Source organism: Callionymus lyra, chromosome 10 (genome assembly GCF_982586985.1).
Source record: "Callionymus lyra chromosome 10, fCalLyr1.hap1.1, whole genome shotgun sequence".
In the NCBI taxonomy this organism is placed as follows: domain Eukaryota; kingdom Metazoa; phylum Chordata; class Actinopteri; order Syngnathiformes; family Callionymidae; genus Callionymus; species Callionymus lyra.
Window position 1 is genome coordinate 11078387 of NC_141827.1, and position 25004 is coordinate 11103390.

A 25004-nucleotide genomic window follows, 5' to 3' on the forward strand; every position below is an offset into this window, starting at 1 on the left:
TTCCAAAAATTAAATTACATTTTTTTTTTTATAATTCTTAGCTTTTTGAATTCAGTAATGAATGGTGGCAATATTATACCAACGATTGTATAGTGAATTTAAAAGGCTACAAATTGGAAAATATTAAATAATAAAAAAAGAAATTGCAGAAATGGCTGGAGATACCGTCGTTTCTGAAGGCCTCTGTCATCAGGCAGAGACTCTGTCAGTCGCGATGCGTAACCATCTGCTGCTCCAACCACTGAAGAATGTCAAAGCTGCTCCACTGCTCTGTCGTCAAATGTGCTGGAAAACATGTTGCTCCCATGAAAACTCTTTTGTTTCAACGCGCCAGATTGTAGTGAGATCGCGGGTGGAAAAAGGTCAGCAACATCTTCATCAGGGGTTTCCATCCTCATCTTCATCGCCATCCGTCACGATCGACGACATCTCCAGAAGTATCAGAAAACTGTAATATCTTGTTATTATTGTGTTTGTTTGTTTAATCGGGGCCGGTTTGGTTCCGGTTTGGTCTCCTGTTAATCTGAGGGTCGTGGGTTACCGACCTGAGCTGTACATTTCTTTTGTGACACATTTGTGTATTAAAAAGTTGCCTAAACTTTGTAAACGAAAACCATGAGTTTATGGGACGAGTGCCAAATATGCTTGAGCACGTCAAAGTCCGCAGGTACTCTTGACTCGTGACTCTCCTGGAGCTACACATGCACATCTGAAGGTGGAACCATCCTCAATATTTCTGATTTCATTTTCCTGAACTTTTTGTCTCTGTTGAAAAGAAAGAACTTGTTTCCTTTGATATTCGTTGTACGTCGTCCGTCCACGGCTTATCAAGGCAGTCGTCGCGGCGCCGCTAGAATACGCTTCATTTCTTCTGTCCGAGCGTTTCTTTTCATCGTTCCTCGGGATAAGTTATCTGCCTTTCTCAGCCTCACGTCCCCAAAACAAAGTGACCCTGACATTTGTTGACTTTTATCAACTATAGAGTGTGGATTTGTCCGAGCTGTAAAAGTAAATGTATTCCAATATTAAATGAAGCTATGAAAACATGGATGTGGTGCTGAGTGTGTTTTTTTTTATTTCTATAGAGAAAAAAAATTCACAATATATATCATTGAATGTAACAAGAAAAATTACGATCAGGTTCTGATTTCTATTTTGTTTGTTGTTTTTAAATGAACATTTTTAGGAATAAGTGTCATAAACCTTTGACAATGTCATATAATACATACATGCATCACATCACATCACTGATCTGATCCAGCCTTACACCCCAGCTCGGGCTCTGAGGTCTGTGGATCAGAATCTACTTATGGTTCCTCGAGAGAAATCCTTTCAGGCTGTTGCTCCTAAGCTTTGGAACGATCTTCCTCTCTCTTTGCGCTTGATGATCTACTTACTCCTTTAAGAAACATCTTAAGACGTTTTTTTTTGTTCAGGCTTTTCCTTGATTTTCTGGAACTCCTGTTGTGTTATCAGTTTTATCTTGATCTTTAAAATATATACTTTATTGAATATTGTTTTGATTGTTTAAGCGCTTTGTGACCCTGGTCTGGAAAAGCGCTATACAAATAAGAATTACTTACTTACTTACTTACTTATAATATATGAAGATTCAATAATTAATTTCTACAAAAGTCTACATTGAATTGTTGATATTCTGTGTGCAGTCATTGATCTTAACTTGGGATCATTTTGGATTTTTGTCACCTTTGACAATGTCAAAATCAGTCGTGTTTTAATGATCAATTTCTATACATTTTTACATACAAATGTAATAATATGTTGTTATTTTGCACGTTGAACGTGTCGTTTGAAATGATCTGAAACATATCAACAGGGTGAAATTGAATCACAGAATAGTGACGTTATTTAATGAATAACAAACATGCATTTAAACATTACAGAGTAAGACCGTAACTATCTGAAAACATGCTCTCTTTCTCAGGCCCTTGTTAAGTGACTGTAGCTGGCCTGGTGATTCAGCTCATGCGTCCAGATCTTGTAGTGACGTCTGCCTCTCTAACTTTATCATCGGCAGAGTCTCTGAACATCATCACAACCCTGCACTTGATGACCTTAAACTCTTCAACAATAGATGACAGAGGGAGTTGTAACCGGCCAGACCTGTTGTAGGGCCTACTGACGTGAATCATGGAGGAACACCCAACCACCTTGCACTCCACACTCAGGAGAGAGAAAGTACGAAACTAGCTTAATTTTCTGAGGAGTCCATTTCTTTGGGTACAAGGCACCTTTCTGCTCTCCTCCAGGACGCTGGTATTACGCCTTTTATATCACAGCCAAGAGCGCCACCTGCTGAATTATAACAGTAAGGACACTGCTTCATGAAGCTTCATGACTCGCCTTACTCTGTCTCTGGTTGGCTCACCAGTCCTTCATAAGAAACAATGGCCACTGACACAAACAAACTTTTCCTACAAGAACCTTTATTTTATATATTTGAATAAAAGTTGTGGTTCTTATTTTCAGAGCTGTTCATGGTCAGGCTCCTCCTTCCCTCAGTGATCTGATCCAGACTTACACCCCAGCTCGGGCTCTGAGGTCTGTGGATCAGAATCTACTGATGGTTCCTGAACACACTTCCGGACCAGAGGAGAGAAATCCGTTTGCGTTCACACCACTCTGTTAGAAAACAAGCCACGTTTCTTCTGTTGAAGCTAATGCAAAAACAGTTACGTACGCCCCTAGAGGTGAGGCACGTTACTGCTGTGCCTCAAAAGCTGTTTTTTCTCTGCTGTTTATTGACCGGTAAGCAGCAACAATATTCTCACAAATACACTTAAGATATTACACAGACTGTAGAAAGTCACGCTGAATAACAAACATTCACTTTGTCTGGATTTGATCAGCAAATACTTTATACTGAATACTCTTCTTGATTTTTACTAAAACAAAAATATTTAGAATCATACTGACTATGCAACTTTAACGCAGATAAGTTTTAAATATTAAAATCTACTATTAAGTCATAGCTGTCAATCATGACAGAAAATATGAGTACATTAATGCATAAATTGAAGACTTGTGTGATCGACGAACCACCTTTTTTGTTTGTAAACAAGTCCTTTACATCATTTTCAGTAAAATTTACATTTTGTATATATTATATTATTAAAAATATTTTTGTTAACATCATACACTGTAGAAATTTCAACTACAATCAGACAATTTTAACTGAATCGAACAACAAGATGTTTTTCGATCAGAGAAAAGATTTGTTCTTATTATTTTTTCTCATGATTCAAACTTTTCTACTTCACTGAACAGAATATTAACTTTATACACAATCCATGTTATTTTGTTTAATCATTATTTATCTTTTTTAGTGCAGACCTTATCTATGTCTTATGGCCATTTTATGTTTGTCATGTGATCATTTATTTGTCTCATGTGATCATTATGCGTGTCATGTGATCATTTGAGTGATTGTTGTGTGTGTCAAGAAATCGTTTGTGTGTCATGTGATCATTTGAGATATTCGTGTGCGTGTCACGTTATCAATGATGTGTGTCATGTGATCGTTTGAGATATTCGTGTGCGTGTCACGTTATCAATGATGTGTGTCATGTGATCATTTGAGATATTGGTGTGAGTGTCACGTAATCAATTATGTGAGTCATGTGATCATTTGAGTAATTGGTGGGTGTGTCATGTGATCATTATGTGTGTTATGTGATCATTTAAATGTTTGATGTGTGTCAAGTGTTCATATATGTGTGTCATGTGATCTTTTAAGTGATTGGTGTGTGTGTCACATGCTCATTTATGTGTGTCATGTGATCATTTCAGTAATTGGTGTGTGTGTGTCACGTAATCATTTATGTGTGTCATGTGATCATTTGAGTGATTGGTGTCGGTGTAACATGCTCATTTATGTGTGTCATGTGATAATTTGAGTGATTGGTGTCGGTGTAACATGCTCATTTATGTGTGTCATGTGATCATTTCAGTAATTGGTGTGTGTGTGTCACGTAATCATGTATGTGAGTCATGTGATCATTTCAGTAATTGGTGTGTGTGTGTCACGTAATCATGTATGTGAGTCATGTGATCATTTCAGTAATTGGTGTGTGTGTGTCACGTAATCATTTATGTGTGTCATGTGATCATTTGAGTGATTGGTGTGTGTGTCACATAATCGTTTATGTGTGTCATGTGATCATTATGTGCGTCACATATTCATATGTTGCGTTGCTGGTGTGTATTTTATTCATGTCATTAATAATTCGATGCTTCTGCTAATTAATTTCTCTCCTAAACCATGAATGCATTTCCTGTAGAATCTGGTGGTTTTGTATTTGTGTTCTCAAACTTAATGTTACAAATGTTGGGTTTAAGATGCAACAGGCACGTTAGAAAATACACAATCCAGTTCACTGACAAATAAACAAGGTTTTAAGTCAGTTCTAGAATTCTTCACTGTGGTGCCCTCAGTTGTGCGTTTAGGAAATTCCACAAAAGTGAGATGCATGAAGCCAAAGGTGGTCGGCTTGATATGAATCTGACTTTACCTTTCTTTGTGTTCTCAGTCTTATCTCTCACTTCATTTTGAAGAACACCTGGTTTGTAAGTTAGTAAGTAATTTATATTTATAGAGCGCTTTTCTAGACCAGGGTCACAAAGCGCTTAAACAATCAAAGCAATGCTCAATAAAATATAGACTTAAAAGATCAAGATAACAGAGAACAACACAGGAGTTCAAGAAAATCAAGGAAAAGCCTGAACAAATAAAAATGTCTTAAGATGTTTCTTGAAGGAGTCAGTAGATCCATCAAGAAACAGAAAGAAAGTAGACCGTAGTAGATGTTTGTTGCAGCTTCTAACTTCTCCTTGTCTCATCAAGTGATCAAACTTAAATAGACCTTCAGGAAACTCTTTGTTTTCTTCTCTCCTCTCGGTTTATTATTGTACAAACACATGTTTCTGAGACCAGTTAAAAAAAAAACAGTAACGGAATCCACATGTTTTTTGTGTCAATACTGATTCAGCTTGTCGCCCCGTAGCTCGCCATGTGAGTCCGCCAGTGTCAGACGAGTGATCGTGACGTGTGATCATGTGTGGCTTTCATGTCCCAGACTCCCCCGGGACAACAGCGTTTATCTTCTCGAAGCCTCACACGCCAACATTTCTGTGTCAGACCGACAGGTTCGATAAGATTGGAGGAGGTTCCGTAAGATAAGGACAACAAAATCCCCACTATTGCCAAACGCTCCTGGAATCGATGCCACAGGATCCAAGGTAAGACGAGCGAGTCCTTCTTCTTCTTCTTCTTCTTCTTCTTCTCACGTTTATGATGAGGGCTTGAGAAGGGCATGTTTTATTCAGCAGCAAGGGGACGCCGGCGTGGCCCTCAGAGGTGTGTTTGTCATTGGAGTCGGGGGTTTGGGGATAGACACTGAATGCGCCTGAAACATGATCCTCTGAAATTTCCAGTTTACAGGTGAAGTTTTCACCACAAACATGATCTACTTCACTTTAATTTGAATCCTGGTCAAGTTTCACACCGGCGACTTACGCAAGCAGCCTTTGTTGAGACCCTTGATGTTCATGTCTAACGGCCGAAATCCAGAGAGACATCTGTCACCGTCTTCAACGCACACCTCCCTCTCAAATAGTTTCTCATGGCCACTGCACCCCCTCCCCATCCTTTGTTGGTCTCCAGAGACCAGTGTGTTTCCACGTGAACCGGACTTTACATCAGTCCAATTAAAAGTCATATCAAGTTACACACATGTGTTCAGTAGAAATACCTGCAGGGTTCCACAAGCTGCCGCCTCCTTTTTAACGCACAAGAAAAAATGAACATACACAACTGTTTTTTATTAACACAAGTTGTATTTAGCAGATCTCAACCTTTGTTTGAAATCATATACTTTTATTTATTTATTTATTCTTTAAATGTAAAGAAATCCTATTTCATTCTTTCATTGAGATCCAACATCCTTCGTGATTCGTGTGACAGCTTTATTATTTGAGTTTTATCCTTTTGGAAAGTGGGAGGAAACCTGAGTGACTGTAAGTGATTTTTAAATTCTATTTCCGGATATGTATTTCCTCTTCTTTTTTTTTTACTGTTCATTTTATGTTGACAAAACAGAGCCGCTCTCGTTGTTATTAATCATTCTTTGTTGATTCAATTCTAACTTCTGCTATACGTTCATTTGCGAAAATATTCATTGTTTACAAAAATAAAACATGGATAAACTTAGGGAGAAATACAAAGGTGCAAGAAAAGAGATGGAAAACAAGGAGAGAAAACAAAATTAACTAGATTTACTCAAATAAACATAACAAAATAAAGGTTATAATTAGGCGTATTTGCCCCCTTTCCCTTTAACTTACTCCTCTTTCTTCATCTCTCTTTCTTTCTTCAAATCTATGAAAATGTCCCTTTTTAGTAATAGTGATGTATATGTTTATGTTATATATATATGGTTGAAATGTTGTCACCATTGATATTTAACAGGGGTCTTCTGCCCCCCTTCCCTTGACCCAATGGAGTTTACCGCCCCCTGAACCTTTTCAATCTGTAGTTTATATATTGATTTTGTCGAAGGGTTTTAGTTTGTAAGACATTTAATGAATGCAACAAACACACACACACTCCTAACATGTTGTACGTTTTTTAATATTAGAAGCTGCAATACCCAATTCCACCAGCAGATGCCACTGTATCGCACATGTGTTTGCACTGAAACATGAGTTGTATTTCTTAGACATCTTTATTAGCAAGTGTGTACTTTAATACTTTAATTCACGTCCATGAAGATGACATCAACCACTTGATCTCGCCCTCCTGTGATGGAAGGAAATACCAGAGTTCTCTTGATCCATGACGGTTCTGGAGCGTTCACAGGAGAGAGATAAAAACAGAGAAAATGCTTCTTTTTTTTTTTTAACAACACAGGAAATTCAGAGGCTTTTCAGGAAGTAGAGGAAACTAAAAGAGAAGGGGCGGTCGTGGTGAAACTAATAAAAAAAGAAAGCAGCATGAGAAGAAAACAAGAGCCAAGAGCTCAGTGCTTCACATTCTTCTTGTATTTGCAATTAACTCTCTGAAGTAGTGGATTTTTCGGTGGGAATAAAAAAGTCGAAACCATCATTGAAAAATCTGGCAGTGTTGGATCTGTTTATTAAAAAACTTGCTCACTTTTTCATCGCGTGTTTTTCCCTCCTTCACACGAGGAAGTTTCCCTTTTAACAGACGTGTCATCTTCCCTCCAGATTAGATCAGCGTTAGTCACACACGGCATCGTCCAATCACGGCTGAGGCTGAGCTCACCATCGACCCTCTTTGCCTCCGGCTCACGAAACTTTTGGAAAGTCATTAACAAAAAACAGGCATCGCCAAAACATAAAGGGAAAAGAAACAACTGAAACCCTCGAGGGGAGGGTGTGTGTGTGTGTGTGTGTGTGGGTGTGTGTGTGTGTATATGTGGGGGTGTCGGACTTGTTATCTGAGAACCTCGTTGATCCTGAAAGTCAGAACATAAAATTCAAAAAATAAATATTGGGTTATCATTGGTTGGGCCTGTGGTCGGCCGGCCTGCTTTCCATTACTTGGCAAGAGGCTCGACATTTGTCCCTTCTTTGAAGCTTGATTAAAATGTGGTTCTATAATCTTTCGGCAACACCCGGACCTTCTAATCTGTGAAACAATTTTATTAAAACCTTTGCCACGAAGAGACCGGCATCAGGGAGTCTTGCTTTGGTCGTCACATGAATCTTCTGCAACACAGGTTTGAGTCTCTGTGTTTCTCTCGTTTATTGTCCGGTGTGTCTTCCTCTCCAGCCTCGTTCATCTTCGCTCATCCATTATTCAGTGTTTCGTCACTCGCGACACGACACGACCACATTCATAGACACCTCGCGTCTCCTGTGACCACTTTGACTCCGGATCACATCACACAACGTCCTGCTCAACTGTCACGGCTCAGGTTCTCCAGAGTCGTAAACGTCTTGTAACATTGAGACGTGGTGGAGACTCACAAACGCACACTTGTGGGTCTCAGTACTCGAGCGCACATCAGGGCCGCGCAGCTCAATCACACAAGAGGACAAAATATGTTTTTTTTTACCAAACTCTCGCCTTAAACTTTATTTAAAGCCTGTGTATAATAAAGACATCAATAATCATTGTTCCTTATCTTATTTTATCTTAAAAACATATTTATATTTATAAACTTGTGTTGTTTCCTCCTTTTTTAGTTTGATTTATCTTAATTGTCTTTGTGTTCGTCTTCCTTTCCAAACATATTTCTTTCCTTAAACTTTATTAAAAGTCTGTGTATAATTGTAGACATCAATAATCTCTGTTTCTTATCTTAATTTATCTTAAACACATCTTTATAGCTATGAACTTTTGTTTTCTTTCATTATTAGTTTGATTTATCTTAATTATCTTTGTGTTCGTCATCCTTTCCAAACATATTTATTTATCTTAAACTTTATTAAAAGTATGTGTATAAAAAAGACTTCAATAATCATTGTTCCTTATCTTATTTTATCTTAAAAACACATTTATATTTATAAACTTGTGTTTTTTCCTCCTTTTTTAGTTTGATTTATCTTAATTATCTTTGTGTTCGTCATCCTTTCCAAACATATTTCTTTCCTTAAACTTTATTAAAAGTCTGTGTATAATTGTAGACATCAATAATCTCTGTTTCTTATCTTATCTTATCTTAAACACAGCTTTATATGTATTAACTTTTTTTTTTCTTCATTTTTAGTTTGATCTAAGTTAATTATCTTTGTGTTCGTCATCGTTTACAAACATATTTATTATCCTTAAACCTTATTAAAAGTCTGTGAAAAATTGTAGTGCTAAATAATCTCTGTTTCTTATCTTAATTTATCTTAAACACATCTTTATAGGTGTCAAATTTTCTTTTTTTTTCAGTTTTAGCTCGATTTATCTTAATTATCTTTGTTTTTGTCATCCTTACCAAACATATTTATTTCTTATAGTTTTGCCGTTATTTAAAGTCTTTATTATTGTAGACGTCAACAATCTCTGTCCCTTATCTTATCTTAAACACATCTTTATAGGTCATGAACATCAGTATTAATCTGCTTTGAGTCAAACCATCTGGCTCGCCTGTGATTGTTTCCAACCCGTCGTCAATTAAATTCATATTTTCTTTTGACGCGAGAAGATACATTAGAAGCTGAAGAGAGCGACCACTGCAGGGGTCACAGGTCGTACTAGAGAGGCAGCTGCTCTTCCCTGAAGCACTTGGCCACATTCCCGCCCAACGACCTCAATTCACCCCTCACCATCTTTACCGAGGGCAGGGAGGGCGAGGATTTTCCTGCCCGATGGAAATGACCATTGGGTGGAAACCACAGATCCAGATAATACAACCACCGGTGGTATAATGCAGATTCAAATCGGAAGTGAAAGAGTAAAGGAGGCATATTGTGTAGGACTATTGAAAGACGTGTGAAAAATATGTTTTTATTTAGGACAGATAACAGAAGAAAAATCTTCTTAGAAGTTAGAAGAATTATGCGTACAATTCTAGGATAAAAAAAGTAGGTAAGGAACAAAAAAATGACTTTAATACAAGTAGAATGTGAATCGAAGTTCTCTTCCTTGTTTTCCACTTACAGTGAGTCATGAAGAAAAAAAAAAGAGAACAACAACACAATGGAAATCATGTGTTTATAATTCCATGGTTCAAAAATCATGTGTTCTGAGGTAAAAATAATAATGTGAGTGAAAATCTCATGATTGTTCATCAGAATGACAAACATCTGTTGTTTTTCCAAGGGGAAGTCATATAAGTCTGGGAAATGAATGTATATTTATATAGAATTTATCTTCATAAATATCAGTAAAAATAGAATAAACTATGTTATTTTGCATTTTTTCTCATTTATTATTTGCAGCAGGAAAAAAAAAAAAAAAATTGAAAATATTAATTACTGTTACATAATAAATCATTATTTTTAATTATTTTAATTTAATTTAAATTTTAAGTCTGATTTTCCCCAGTGAGGTTGATTGAGAACTTTGGGAAAATTGTATGGGTAGGTAGGTATGAGAGTGTGTGTGAATGGTTGTCTGTCTTTGTGTGTGCCCTGCAACAGACTGGCACCTGTCCAGGGTGTCCCCTGCCTCTCGCCCTATGATACTGGGATAGGCTCCAGTCTCCCTGTGACCCCTTAAGGGATAAAGCGGTAGATGATGAAATTTCCCCTGTGACATATTTTTTTAAAATCTCTAATTAGATCCACATCTAAGATCGAAATAAATACTTCAAATAAAATAAATAAAAAACAGGTTTGGTTTGTATTCAAAGTTGAGGTTATTCATGGTCTACTATGGTACTACTGTTGTAGCTGTATCAGTGTTTGTGTCTGTATTTAGAAATGTGTCTGAAGGCAGTATTTCCATCCGAGCACCTGTTGCTGTACCTTTTTTTTTTTCTTTTTCAACTTTGTTAACTTTGTTTTATTTACATCCGCACCAGCGCCGCTAGTTTCACAACAGCAGGAAATCATGTGAGAAGAGTTTAAAAAAAGAAAGCATGACAGCAGAACATCCTTCATGTGAACGACTTGATAAATAACGTGTGAAATTGATTCAACTTTTAATTAAAGGAATATTATTTGACGGATTCCGTGAAATCCAACCGAGAACCACTGTGACAGACTTGAAGGTGTTGCTTCAAGATAGACACGAGATGCAAAAAAAAAATCACTCTTTTTACCCATAAATAATGAAAAGGAAATGAACAAAATTTTATTCTTGTGAATTATTTGCAAGAGTTTCAATCAATCAACCGGGGAGAGGAAGAATTTTCAGATCCTCATGGCAACACGAGGAGATAAGAATGTTTATGAGGGCATTCTTTAAACATTGTATAGACGATGTTTATCGTCTACAACAGTTCTTATGATGGGGGGACAAATGCAAGCGGAAGAGGAAGATCAAACAATGCACAGAGAAGACAACGAGAATCTTCTTCTCACACATCACTGAGAGTTTAGAAATTTTCTTGCCTGATTTATGACCCAAAGCGCCCAAAACTCCCAGTTGGCAGATAAATGAAGGCTGTTTACAGTCTCTGGCGGCTCAGCTGATTTGGTTTAGTTGTTAGCAACTATGCTAATCTCAATGACACGAGCTGCTCCTGTCTCAGTGGAAAATTACTGCAGGGAAGTGGCATAGCCACGACCTTTGTCAGAGCCAAACACTTTTTTTTTTTTTCTTCTGCACAGACCTCATGGTGCGCACGGCAAATCTGACAATTGCTTGTTGACCGAGGAGCCGAAGGAAACCCAACCTGCTCTTCTTTTTTTCTCACTCTCCTCCTGCTCATGTCATGTTTTTCTAGCGATCCCGCAGCCGGCCGAGAGGAATACAGATCTGTTTGTTGTTGCTGTAAGCAACTCTTGGGGGAGGGGGCTTTGTGATGGAGGGGTAAGTACACGATGCTTTTTTTTTTTATTCCCTGTTGCTCGAATGCTTTAATCTGGAGAGAGAATAAAAAAAAAAAAAGCTAAAGCGTGAATGTGTGCTGCTTTGTCAAACTTTCCATCCCTTAAGTTCCACAACTAAATAAACAATGCTGGTCTCTACAGCCAAAAAACCGGTCAGCTGAGTAATTTTCACTTACCGCTAGAGTCCAGAGCTGTTTCTTTTTCTCCCTCCACGCGTGGAAGAGAGAGCAGGAAACTGTTGCTGACTCTCGCTTCTTTTTTTTTTTTTTTTTTTACTCCTCTCCTCCACCATGTCAAGGGAATTCCTGAAAGGACGCAGCCTGGATGTGCCTGCACCAGATAACAGTTTGGGGAAGAAGACGCAGCTTCTGGACCGGGGCCAGTGGGCAAACAAGTTGGAATTCCTGTTGGCCGTGGCCGGGACCCTGGTCGGATTGGGGAATCTCTGGAGGTTTCCCTACTTGTGCTACAAAAATGGGGGAGGTAAGAGACGGCGGCGTCCGATGGTCCTGACTTTTGTTGCAATCTCATCTTAATAAAGAGCTCATTTTTTTTGTTTTTTTTGGCATCTTTTATCAGGTGCATTTCTGGTTCCGTACGTCCTGTTTCTCCTGTCCTGTGGTATTCCCATGTTCCTCCTGGAGACGGCTATGGGACAGTACACGTCTCAAGGATGCATCACTTGCTGGAGACACTTCTGCCCTTTGATGGAAGGTAAGTCGACGAAGAGGAAGTATAAATGCGCGAGCATGACCGAGCCTCTCCACTTCCCCATATCGATATACAAGTTAGATAACACTTGACCACACAAATTTTTTGTTTTTCTGTCTCTTCTCTTATCTTACTTACGCAACCTAAATGGGGGGACGAGGGTGGGGGGGCTACCTTCTTTCTTGTGGTCAAACAAGATCCCATCTCTCAGCAAGTCCTCCTAAAATAGAAACGTAAGGTTTTTAAAAGAAAGAAGAACAAAGAGGACTTCTTTTTCTTTCTTTTCTTTTTTTATTTTTTTTTATTTGCTAATTCCCATGCTCTGTGTTTCCCCCCCGAGTCCTGATCCCAGCGCTCTGATCCCACAAAATACACTTCCTGGCGTCATAAAAACAGCACATTTTTTATCACTTTCTTTTCATGAAAAGTCTTTTGTTGGCAGAGAAGATGAAAGTCTGTTCCATGAGAAATGACTTTCAACATTTTTCAATGAACTGAAACGAAAAGATATTTTTCTTCTCATCATGAGTCACTGTAAAAGCACTCGGCAAGTGTAGACAGCCATGTTTTTTTTTATTTCCCAAGATTATTTCACCACTTTTATCTCATGAATTAAATTCACATTCTTTAGTATTTGAAACAGTTGATAGCAATAAGCTCAATGAGACAACAGGTGGCGCCAGCACAAAATATCTTATTCTCTTTGTGACGAATCCTTCAAAATATATTTGGATCCAGATGGTATTCCGGAATTTATAACACAATTGATAGCAATAAGCTTAATGAGACAACAGGTGGCGCCAGCACGAAATATCTTATTCTCGTTGTGACGAATCCCTCAAATTTTTTTTGGATCCAGATGGTATTCCAACATTTGAAACACAGTTAATAGCAATAAGCTTAATGAGACAACAGTTGGTGCAAGCACAAACTATCTTTTTCTCTTTGTGACGAATCCTTCAAATATTTTTGGATCCAGATGGTAATCCAACATTTGAAACACAGTTGATATAAATGAGCTCAAAGAGACAACGGGTGGGCGCTAGCATTAACTATCTCTCTTTTTGTGATCAATCTCTTAAAATATTTTTGGATCCAGATGGTAATCCAACATTTGAAACACAGTTGATAGTAATGAGCTCAATGAGACAACGGGTGGCGCCAGCACGAAAGATCGCTTTCTTTGTGACAAATCCCTCAAAATATGTTTAGATCCAGATGGTATTCCGACATTTAAATAGTTAATAGCAATGAGATCAATAGGACAACGGGGAGCGCTAGCATTAACTATCTCTGTGTGACGAATCCCTCAAAAATATTTTTGGATCCAGATGATAATCCAAAACACAAAAATATCCCTTCCTTGACTGTATTGATACGTCGCATTTCCACTGGTTAAAGTTAAAGACAGATTAATTGGATCATGAATATTTTTTACTTTTAATTAACTATTCATTATTTATTTGTGTGTCATTTTATGGTGATGCCTTTTTATTAATTTGAATGTCTTTTTTATTTACTTTTATTTATTCATTTTTATTTATTCATCTCTTTTATTATTTTATTCATAATACTTTTTTAAACTATTATTTTCTGTACTTCCAACACAACACATTCCTGTTATATTATATGATAAACTATAATATGAATTTGCAATAATGTTATAAAAACGGCCATATTACTATATAAACATATATAACATCATAGTTATCTATTAGGCAAAAGAGCAGGCATTCATTGTGGCTCACTGGCCCAATAAAGTCATTTATTTACTGCTTGTTTATATCAGTTGATGTTGATGGTTTTAGTTTTATTAGGTAAAAAGCACTTGGGGTTGCGGGTACGACTTCAGTGCTGACGTCTTTTTACTTAATCCTTTCATCACGATCCTTAAAATGTCCTCACAGATGATGTAGGTGGGAAAATTTGAACTTAGCTCCGGTGGCTACGATAAATCTATATCAAAGAAGTCTCAATGGGCGTGAGATGATCTGGGAGACAAACGTCCTATTATTGCGTAAACCCTGAGCCTCTGATAAGCCAGTATCTAATCTCACACACAGTGCAGCCTTTGTGATCCAACACTCAATAACAGAGATGTAATAACAGAGAGTAGGTTCTTGATGCGATGCGCCCGACAAAGGGCTTGTGTTTTTCTCCCTGATGTGCGGCTCCTTCGTGAGTCGCCACCTGTTTCGTTTCTGCTCCAGGAGTCTGTGAATTCCGGTTTCATTGCATTATCGTCCGTCCATTGCGTTTCTCGGATTCCGCTCTTTGTGTTTGCGGTAAGCTTATAAAAACGAGGTGTCTATTCGGATCCCGTCAGTTCCCGACCCGGGCCAAGTATCCTTTTGGCACCGACAGACCCGGGTGAAAAACCAAAAGGTTTGGCTCCGTGAATTTTCGCCTTGTGTTGCTCAAGGGTCTTGAACTTTAACCCCCGCGACAAGACAGTGAACCTCAGACGGGCGATGTACAGCCAGCTGGCAACGACGGGAGACATCCGAGCGCTTCTCTCAACGTCAGCCCTGATCCAGTTCTCACCTTTTGCACAATTCTGGATAGAATGAGTCCAGTACAAGGTTGTGTGTGTGAGGGGGCAGCAACTGTTAAGAGACATTCCTTTGTCAGAGGAAAGTGGAAATGGACAGAAATGTCTCTTGATGTAGGACACCTCCTCTCCCTCCCTGAGTGCTGTGAACAAAACAATCCTCAACAGATCCTAACAAGCTCTCTTTTGTGTTGCATTATAACCTTGAGAGAAACACACACACAGATACAGACAGACACACACACACACACAATCTGATTTTCCTCAGACCTTTGAAAACATCAAACAACTGATGAGGAACTGAAGGACTTTTTTTTAAGAAATTGTCTCATCGAACACGTTCTTGTAAAAGATGTACATCTACACAAATACCTCTGCCAAGGAGATAGAAAGTAGTGTTTTTTTGGTTAGTTTTAAAAGTAAACATTTCTAAATAAAACTTAAGGATTGACCAGAACAAGAGACGGCAGAGCCACACATGGAACCTTTGATGAGGCCCCTGAAGTTTAAAGAGAAAAAGTAAGAGAGAAATAAATCATACTATTACAAAATTGACACATTTCACTGATAACTAGAGATCATATTGAAACAATAAACTTCAACCCTAACCGTCACCCTCACCCTCACCCTAACCCTCACTCTCCCTCTCCGCCTAACCCTAACCCTAACCCTAACCCTAACCCTAACCCTAACCCTAACCCTAACCCTAACCCTAACCCTAACCCTAACCCTCACCCTCACCCTCACCCTAAGCCTCACCCTTACCCTGGCCCTTACTCTAACCCTAACCATAACCATAACCCTAACCCTAACCTTAACCTTAACCCTAACCCTAACCCTAACCCTAACCCTAACCCTAACCCTAACCATAACCATAACCCTAACCCTAACCTTAACCTTAACCCTAACCCTAACCCTAACCCTAACCCTAACCCTAACCCTAACCCTCACCCTAACCCTTACTCCACCCCTCCTCTTACCCTAATCCTAACCCTCACCCTAACCCTAACCCTCCGCCTTCCCCTTCCCCTTCCCCTCCCACTCACCTTTACCCTTACCCTTACCCTTAACCGTTGCCCTCACCCTAAACTTTCCTAAGACATTTTTTTTTTTAAATTTTAATAAACCTATAGTATATACCTATAGTAAACTGTATTTTAGGTAAATTAAAATATCTAATCGACAATATTTTCTCTATATTTTTTCTCTTCAATGTTGTGTTTTGACTTTCAAATGTACTCGCTTCAGTTTAACCGTGAAACAGATTTTCTTTTTATTTGGTGAGGAAAAGTCGACCCGAGGGCTTTTTTTTTTTCTTTTCTTTTTTTTTTTTTTTTTTACAAATTCTGTCTTTATTTTGAGTTTATTTATTTAAAAGGACAATGTGCTGAAAGACGCTTTACGTGTCATTCAACACAAATCTTTTAATTGGCTCATTATAGTCATGTGATCAACAGAGCTGACGCGGTAATGTGTTCAAAGTTAAAGTTAAAAGTAAAAATTCTCCAGCCTCAATTTAATGTTTAAAATTCCGGGTTTACTGTTAATTGAAGGGGCTCACGGTAATGCAGGAGGTTAACTTTCAGCCTCGATGAATGGAATCAACAATCACCGCGTTGACCTCGAGTTTTCGCTGCTGACGGCATCACGGCGGTCAAGATAAATGGACGCCAACTGCTGTAGAATGTGCCTCGTGCTGCGGACGCTTTGTCAATAATATACAAAAACATGCCCTGTGACCTTAATAATCCAGGGCCATATGGCGTGAGCCTCTTCACGGCCTCAGAGCGAGCCGCCGCTGAGGAAGACTCAATAGGTTTAAGAATGATTTAAAAAACACTCTTATCAAAACCTTCATGTTCGCAGGATCTTAACGTGACATTTTACTGTGTCAGCGAAACACGCTTCCATCACATGTCGGCTCCAAATCCTTCCTAATCTTGGATAACCTGCTTTACACAACAATTGTCAACAGACTTTCTGTGAAATACTCAGTAATTATTTCTAGAATTTTTTATCTTTTTTTAATCCTAATCTTATTTCAGTTAATTTGTGGCGCTCAAGGTCCACCGTTGCACTCATGTCAGGAGCTTTTGATTAGACGGCGTGAGTCAAAGGTGGGATAGGTGATCTTCACAACGTTGTGATTCATATTTATTTATTCATATCCGACCCCTTTGTTTAGAATGTCCCTCGCCTCAGGCACTGGACGTTACTCATTCACAGACCAAATAGAGATGTATGCCGGGGGGGAAAATAGCCGTTTGATTGACATTACCGTTTTGAACAGTTGGATGATGTTTGTACTGTACGTTCCACAGGTGACAAGGTGTTATAATCTAGTGTTTAAACTGTTAATTAATTATATATATATATATATATATATATACTGTTAATAAAGGCGTGAAGAGAATTTTAATTGGAAAAAATTAAAACATCCTGCTCTACTGCATCATAATTTGATATAAAAAGGATTTATTTTTGTTTTATTAGTTTTTGTTTGAATCTCCTCCTGTTATCAGTCATTATTTTAAACATATACACTTTTTTTTGTGTACATAATAGTAAGTAAGTAAGTAGGTAATAGTTATTTGTAAAGCACCTTTTCTTGACCAGGGTCACAAAGCGCTTGAACAATCAAAAGCAATTAAAACATTTCAAAATACCTACAGATTTAAAAACTCTAAAAGACAAATACTATATATAAATACTAAAAATACATGTAAAATCATAGAATTTCCAAAGAAATCCATCATTTTCAACCTAATAAATGGATTAAGAATCTAAAATAGTGAAGAATAACTGATTTAAAAGTTTAATTGAAACATTAATCTGGAAAAAAAAAAAGGAATCTCAGAAAAGACCATTCATCCAAAGAGATTAAAAATGGAAACTATAAATATCTGAAGATTTACAGAATAAAAGCCAGCAAACACAAAGAATATGGAGTCAAAAAAGAGTCACAAGCAATAAAAGAAGGATCATCGTGACAAGTTACAGTTGAGTCCTGTAACCGAGCACATTTTCCAGCAGAACATCAAGTCTACTGTAAAGCGTGTCAAGACTGGGATTTTCCCCCAACAACACGTGGGATTGGACACCAGGACCTTGCGGAAAAAAGAAAAGAAATTGGCAGTAATTTTGCAATAGCAACAACCTTCTACATTGTTGTCACAACTGCAACAAGTCCCAGCGCGTCCCACCGTGACCAGCAGAGTCGGTGGGACCCTCACCAAGCCCCCCCCCCCCCCCCCCACCACAGTCACCAAGTTAGAACGTGTGATTCATATAAACCTTATATAATCCACAAAGTCTTTAAAAAAAAGTACATTTTATCACACAAAGACTTTATGTTACATTGACCACACGCCATGTGGACACCTAGTGGTGGATCCAAGTTTACGCCTCTTCCTGTTGACTTTCTTCCACGATGATGTCATTAAAAAAAACGTGGTTTGTTTTCTCGCCAGGTATCGGCTACGCCACGCAGGTGGTGATCGCGTACGCCGCTGTGTCGTACATCGTCATCCAGGCCTGGGCCTTCTTCTACCTGTTCTCGTCCTTCAGTGCCGAAGTCCCCTGGGCCAGCTGCCGGAACACCTGGAACACAGGTAACAAACTATCCTTCAGCACAAAATCTATCTTCCGTCAAATGTATGGTTTACACCCAAATACACCAGTTTTCTATCCTTTTTTTCGTCCAAAAAGAAACAGAAAAAACCATCTAAATACCTCCATACTTGTTGCCTGTAACGCTCCCCCTTGGATTGAAGCCTCGACATATAAAAAAGCTTTGGAAAAAACGTAAACAAGTCTATAAAAATTCTTTGCTTTGAGACTTTAATACAAGAGAAAACGTTGTGAGTACCACAGAGGTATTTAGATGTTTTTAGGAGTCTTTTTGGACAAAGACAACTGAGCTCAAGTTGCTACATTAAAATGAACAAACAGTTTTGTCTATGACTCTTAGATAAACAGATGACTTTGAAAATAATCCCAACACTTTGTCGACATGAGGTTGAGTAAATGATGACAGTGTCTTTCAAGAATGGTGTCAATCAACACCTGATCATAGTTTGACAAAACTCCCCCTGCTGTTGAGAGTTGGAATTCTTTTTAGTGATGGATGGATGAAGCTTCAGTGAGCGCTGTCCTCGTTTTCAGGGCTCATTAGGGGGCGCTGTTGGCTGTAAAAAGATGTTAGGTTTCATTGGAATGAAGAGAGCTATGAACTTCCAATGTGAATATAACATTTTTTTTACAAGAGAGAGATTTAAAAAAATGTAATAAGCTGTATTTATCATTTAAGAGGTAATTAAAAAACAACAACAAGTAAATACATTTAAGTTTTTCATTTAATTGTAATATTTTTTTAGGTTTACATTGAAGCCACGCATTGCCAAGTTCAGTTTAAGATGATCTTATATATAAAATAAAAATGGATACAAATATTGCCAAAAGATTAAAACATTCTAAAGAAAGACAATATGAAATGTACTCATTTCACATATTCACATTTTCAAACTAAAACTGTGGTGTTTGCTGTTAGAAAACTAAGTTAAGATGGTATTAATGACATAAGTAACCATTACTTTCGGCTTAAAAAACATGTTAATGTTTTCAAGGTCATTGTTAAAATGTTAATGTTAAAATAGTTGCTCAAAACCAGAGATTTATCATTTAAATGATGCAGCTAGTTGGCGCTTAAAATGAGGACGAAGCTTCATGAAGCTTCACTAGCGCATCGCTGCTCTATGAAGGTGTTCTAGGCAACTAGGAGGAGTCCACCGGGCAGACCCATGACTATCCACCTGAAAACATGCTTAATATTTACTCTCAATCGATCTTCAATCATATCCATCAAAACCAGGAGATCATGGGAAATATTATTGCAGGATTAAAGTTTATTTTTCAACACACTCGCAGCTGTTTCTGATAATGGTCATCCCGGTGAGAAATGCTCATTCCAGTTCTCGGGCGTGGCCCCTGAGGCCATGAGAGTTCAACAGATGCCGCATCATGTCTCTCAACCACCGATGTTTACATTTCCGCCTGCTTTGTCGTGTCCTGAACACATTCAAATACGAGAGAACCACCTGCACACGCCGGCTGTTTGGGCCGCACATGACTTTTGTCTGTTCCGTCAGAACGCTGTGTTGAATTCGACAAAGCCAACAAGTCGTCCAACTGGACCGCAGCTGCGAACGCGACCACACCGGCCACAGAGTTCTGGGAGTGAGTATCAGAGGCGGATTGAAATGATGCATACCTGTACTCACAGATGGACCATTGCATTTCCAATGGAGAAACGTTAAAGTTTATACTTGTTTTGAGTCTTTCAGACAAAAATGGAACTAGATTTTATAGAAACAAATGATCAGGTCATTGTTAAAATACAATAAAATAAAAGCATTATTTCCTATTATTTTATTTCACTTTTCATTCTTTCTTTTTTAGATTTAAATTAAATATAATTAAAACAAATAATTATAAAGCAATGAACTTCAAATGTGAGTATCACATAAAAACACTTTTTATAATTTATATTATAATAATATTATCATTTATTAAAATGAAAGCAGGAAATAGATAAACAAAATCACATAATTTTAATAAGATGTATCTATAATTTAAGTAGTAATTATTTAAAAAAAAAACAAAAAAAAAACAAGTTAATACATTTAAATTTTCCATCCAAAATGTTTTTTTTTAAAGTATACACTTTAGTTACAGCTACAGAGCCACTACGGTGGCTGAGAGGTGCAAAACAAAATATTAAATTCAGAAATAAAACACACAATCACTGAAAACAAATAACAAATCACCATATCTATCAAACTATTAAACAAATTCAGGGAATAAAACACACATTCGCGGAACAAAGCAAACAATCAAAGGGACTACAAGTGAGATGTACGCTTTTGTTCGGTGACTACAAAATGTCACCAAACAGCTGATGCTGGAGACGATGCTACTCACTGTTAACAGTCATTGGCTGTAATAGCGCCACCATGACGGCAAGTTAGCAACCGCTAATGCTAGCGGGATAACGGGAGCCACCGTAAGCCACACATTTCCCAGGTCAGTTTTATATTTCCTTATATATATATATATATATATATATATATATATATATATATATATATACATAATATAAATATATAATGAATACAAATCAAAAATACTGAAAAAATGAAAAATGTAAACAAATAAATGAAAAAAACTAATTTCACAAATAAAACTAAAATTGTTTCTAAAAACAACGTTTGCTGTAAGAAAACCTAAAAGTTAAGATGGTGGTCATGACATAAGGAACCTCTACTGTGTTCCAAGAACAAGGTTCAGGACCACGACTAGAGAAAAATTGCAGTAATAGGAATAGCACCAACAAAGACAGACAGTCTGCAGTCCTGACTTCACCACACGGAAGCTTTAGAAGAATACAATAGCACTCTTTGTCCGAGCCGATGACAGATTGCGTCCAATGTTTGGCTAAATAATTACACGTCCACTCTGCATACATGCTTTGTGAAGAAAAACCCTCCCATGGTATACATTTTCTGGGTCGTTTCAGACGAAACAATAGTGTCGTTCAGCCACAATAGAGATAGTGACGACGAAAGAAAAGTGTCTTTGGACACAATGAGCAAAAAAGTGTAGACAAAACCGAAGATTTCCAAAAAGTTTATTTTATTGTTTCATCAACGTTATGTGGCTTTTAGAATGTGAGGACTGGAAAAACTCTTGTCTATGAACCTTCATACATCACACAGTGACGTCGTTTTTACCTTTTTTAGCATTAGAAATGTACTTAATATCTACTTAAGATCAATTGTGGATCAAAATTTCAATCTGATTTTCCTCATTGATTCATTATTAATGTTAAAAAGAAACAATGAGGATCTTAAACATAGTTTAAAAATGACATCACAGGAATGTTTGATCGTAAGTAAGTAAGTAAATAATTTATATTTATACAGCGCTTTGAGCAGAGGTGACTCTATAAATGAATGATTATATAAGTGTGTGATGATAGTTGTTCACAGGCCATAATATTTATTGTACTCCCAGGTAGATAAAACAGATAAGGGACATCAAAGGAACATAGCAATCAGAACAATTTAGATTATGTTATTTGAATCAATAAAAATGCAGCAACAATAAGGCATCAAAGTACACACATCAGAAATATAAAATAAAAATCAAAAAAAGCTTTAAGAATCTTCAACGAGTACAACGAGTTGATGTTTCACTGACAGGGAAGTAGCGACCGGTTGTAAGTGTAGTAATTAAGTTATTGATTGAAAATAAAAAAAGTAATATTTGACTAAAATCCTGACACACCTTAACCAGGTAACTTTGGTGAAGAGGAAGGAAGTTAGAAAAGTGATAAGCAAACACGACACGACGATAAAGATGTCAAGGCCACCGTGAGACCGGAGCGCAGGGCAATAAAACACACTGAGTTTCCACAAACTCTAGTCATTGAATCGACTCAAGGCTTCAGCTTCACACACTTCTTTGCACCATTTTTCTTTAGTGAGCCTCCATTTTTATGTTAATAATCTGTGTCACGTTTACTATTCAAGGCATATTGTAGGAAATAATATGATCATGAAATCACATTTTTAACAAAAAGAAAAGAAAAATAATAAATTATACATTTTAAAGCCCTACAAATTAAGAAAAACGTTTTGAAGATCATCTACCCTACTTTGAAAAGTATCAGCAAAACAATTGAACAATCAAGGTAAAGGAAGGAAAAACGTCCACCTCTATCTTAGCTTAGAAATAAAGATCAGATAATTGGAGTAAGAAAAGAAGGGACTTGATTTCCTTGCGCATGTTTAACTGCTTTGCTTAGAAGTGACTGAGTTCAAGTTTGCAGACGGCAACAGAGTTTGGGTTTAGGATTAGCAGAGAACACGTTTGGGTTTTAACAGTCAACTCATGTAAAAACTCAACTCTCCTGACTCACATGTTTCAAACATTGAAGTATTTCTCTCCAAGATGCAGTAAGTCTCTCATCATGACCATGTTTTGAACTTATTACTTTATAAAGTTATCCCACGTCTGAAATCTGGGCGAACGAGAGGTTACGAGAGTGGAGTCCATTACAGAGCCTGTTAAAATGTGCTCAATATTTCACTGAAAAGAGAGTTTTGTACAAACAGACACACACTGATGATACAAGAGTCCAATATATATTAAGACTCGCTTAAATCAACACTTTATTGACCTTTAATGAAATGTTTAAGTTGTTCTGGGGGTTATTGAGGTTAATCCCACTCTGTGAATTCACCAGACGGACAGAAATAACCAGTATTATCCATGGACTCCACAATAAAATCATGCATATTTAATATATATTAAATATGGTTTATTACTATTGGACCTATTAGAAATCCCCCCTTGCATTCAGCGAAAGGAAGCTGGAATTCTTAAAATATTACTCATATATTATGTTATATATTTAGCTTAAATTTCAAGTGTGAACACATCTACTATTTGAAACACTTTGGTAGAACTCGTGTGGTTGAACTAACCCAAAATGAACTTTAAAAACGAAAACTTTTAATAATAATAATCATCATTATGTTAATACCTTTTTACTGAATTCATTTCTAGAAACTCAAGATAGATCTACGACAGCAAAACACATTAAAACACCGTTAAAATACATGATTAAAAATTGAAACATCAAAAGCAGCCGCTATGGAATGTGAATAAAATAAAGTTAAGGGTAAAAAGTTTTTAAAAAGACGATTTTTTTTTGTTTAGATTTTAAACTGTTGAAAAGAGTTGCACTGATAAGAAGCTCCAGAGACAGGAAGCAGAGCAGCTTTGTTTCAGATCCATCAATTGATGTTTCCGATCCTTTAACCACAAAATGCCGCCGCTTTCACACTCGCGCCTCTTCGCCGCCGCAGCTTCAATGAGATGTTTGTGTTTCCAGGAGGAGAGTTTTGGGAATATCCGGAGGGATCGAGCAGATCGGGGGCCTCAGGTGGGAGCTGGCCTTGTGTCTGCTGCTGGCCTGGATCCTCTGCTACTTCTGCGTGTGGAAAGGAGTCAGATCCACTGGAAAGGTCAACTTGAGTCTCTTTCTTTTGACCTTGAAGTTATTCTAAGATAAGCAACATTGTATGTCTGAACAGTGGAGCTACATTCCATCTGAATTACATACATTATGTTGGATTAAGTGTAAATACCTCTTTTCCTGTTTCCTCTCAACCAAAGTCAACAGATATTGCTGTGACTATAATCATGTTCTCAGTTGCGTTCTCGTGGAGCATATATGCATTTAAGTTGTTTTTTTAATCATCTTAAATTGTGAAAACACATTAAAAGAAGACACGGAATCACAAGAAAACCTATACAGCAAAAGAAGCAGAAATGATGAAGGAAAAGTAACATTTTCAATTAAATATACACAATAAAAGAGATATTTTTTCATTAAATTTAATACTTTTTTAAAAGGAGGCAAATTAAAATAATAAATTAGACAAAAACTATATATTTAAAATACATTATTAAAAACACATACAACAATAGATAGCAACAAAAACAGAAAGATCACACAGAACTCATGGTGTCTGAATAAATACTTTGACCAGCTCTGACATCATTATCTTTTAATTTAATAAGACATTTTATGATTTATTTTGCCTCAACACTGTGTTGAATGACTTTCCAACGTCTTGCATTTTCTTTGCTAAAGGAAGAAAATCACAGATTGAGTGATTTTTCCATTTAGTTTTGTGCTAAACTAAACTACTGTTTTTATTTATCTTTTGCTGATCAAACACAACTTGAAAAGTGTTGCTCGTCTTCCTGCCCCCCCGACTCCTTCAACTAAACACACACACACACACCCTCAGCACGGAGATCTTAGCGATCGCAAACCGCCTTTCTCTGCACCTGGCTAGCTGGGCAGACATTTGCATTCCTCCCAACATTTCCATAACTGCTCATGCAAACCCAGCAAAGGTCGTGGAGTTAACGAGTCGTACGCGTCGCCCGTAAACTTGACCGTCCATAGATCATTTTCGGGGGAGCCACGCCCGGCAAGACGAGGAAAACAGTCTGAGCCGCCAGAGCCATATCTGAGCCACAGGAAACCGACGTGTTCCTGTGCCAGATTACTCACGTCTTCCGTGGTGCGGCTTCGGTGGTTAAGTTAGTTAGTGAGTCATGTGACTCATCATGGTTCATGTCATCGGTTCAAACGCACGAGTCCTTGAAAGGAGTCAAATGAAGCAGAACCGTT

The 25004-nt window shown here is 37.5% G+C and overlaps 2 protein-coding genes across 4 annotated transcripts in view; one reads left to right on the forward strand and one right to left on the reverse strand.

Moving 5' to 3' along the window:
* ppil1 (peptidylprolyl isomerase (cyclophilin)-like 1) overlaps nt 1–25004 on the reverse strand; it is an 84361-nt gene that overhangs the window by 34104 nt on the left and 25253 nt on the right. The window lies entirely within an intron of this gene.
* LOC148070298 (sodium- and chloride-dependent GABA transporter 2-like) overlaps nt 5107–25004 on the forward strand; it is a 33536-nt gene continuing 13638 nt past the window's right edge. The window contains exons 1-7 of one of the 2 annotated variants that reach the window (XM_087801495.1): nt 5107–5259; nt 11367–11452; nt 11771–11955; nt 12052–12186; nt 18205–18345; nt 19882–19969; nt 23691–23823. In XM_087801495.1, the coding sequence (XP_087657621.1) occupies nt 11445–11452; nt 11771–11955; nt 12052–12186; nt 18205–18345; nt 19882–19969; nt 23691–23823 (690 nt within the window). In that variant the 5' untranslated portion in view covers nt 5107–5259; nt 11367–11444. Of the gene's footprint in view, nt 5260–6670; nt 7761–11366; nt 11453–11770; nt 11956–12051; nt 12187–18204; nt 18346–19881; nt 19970–23690; nt 23824–25004 lie in introns of those variants that run through there. The other variant, XM_087801494.1, reaches the window with a different exon arrangement.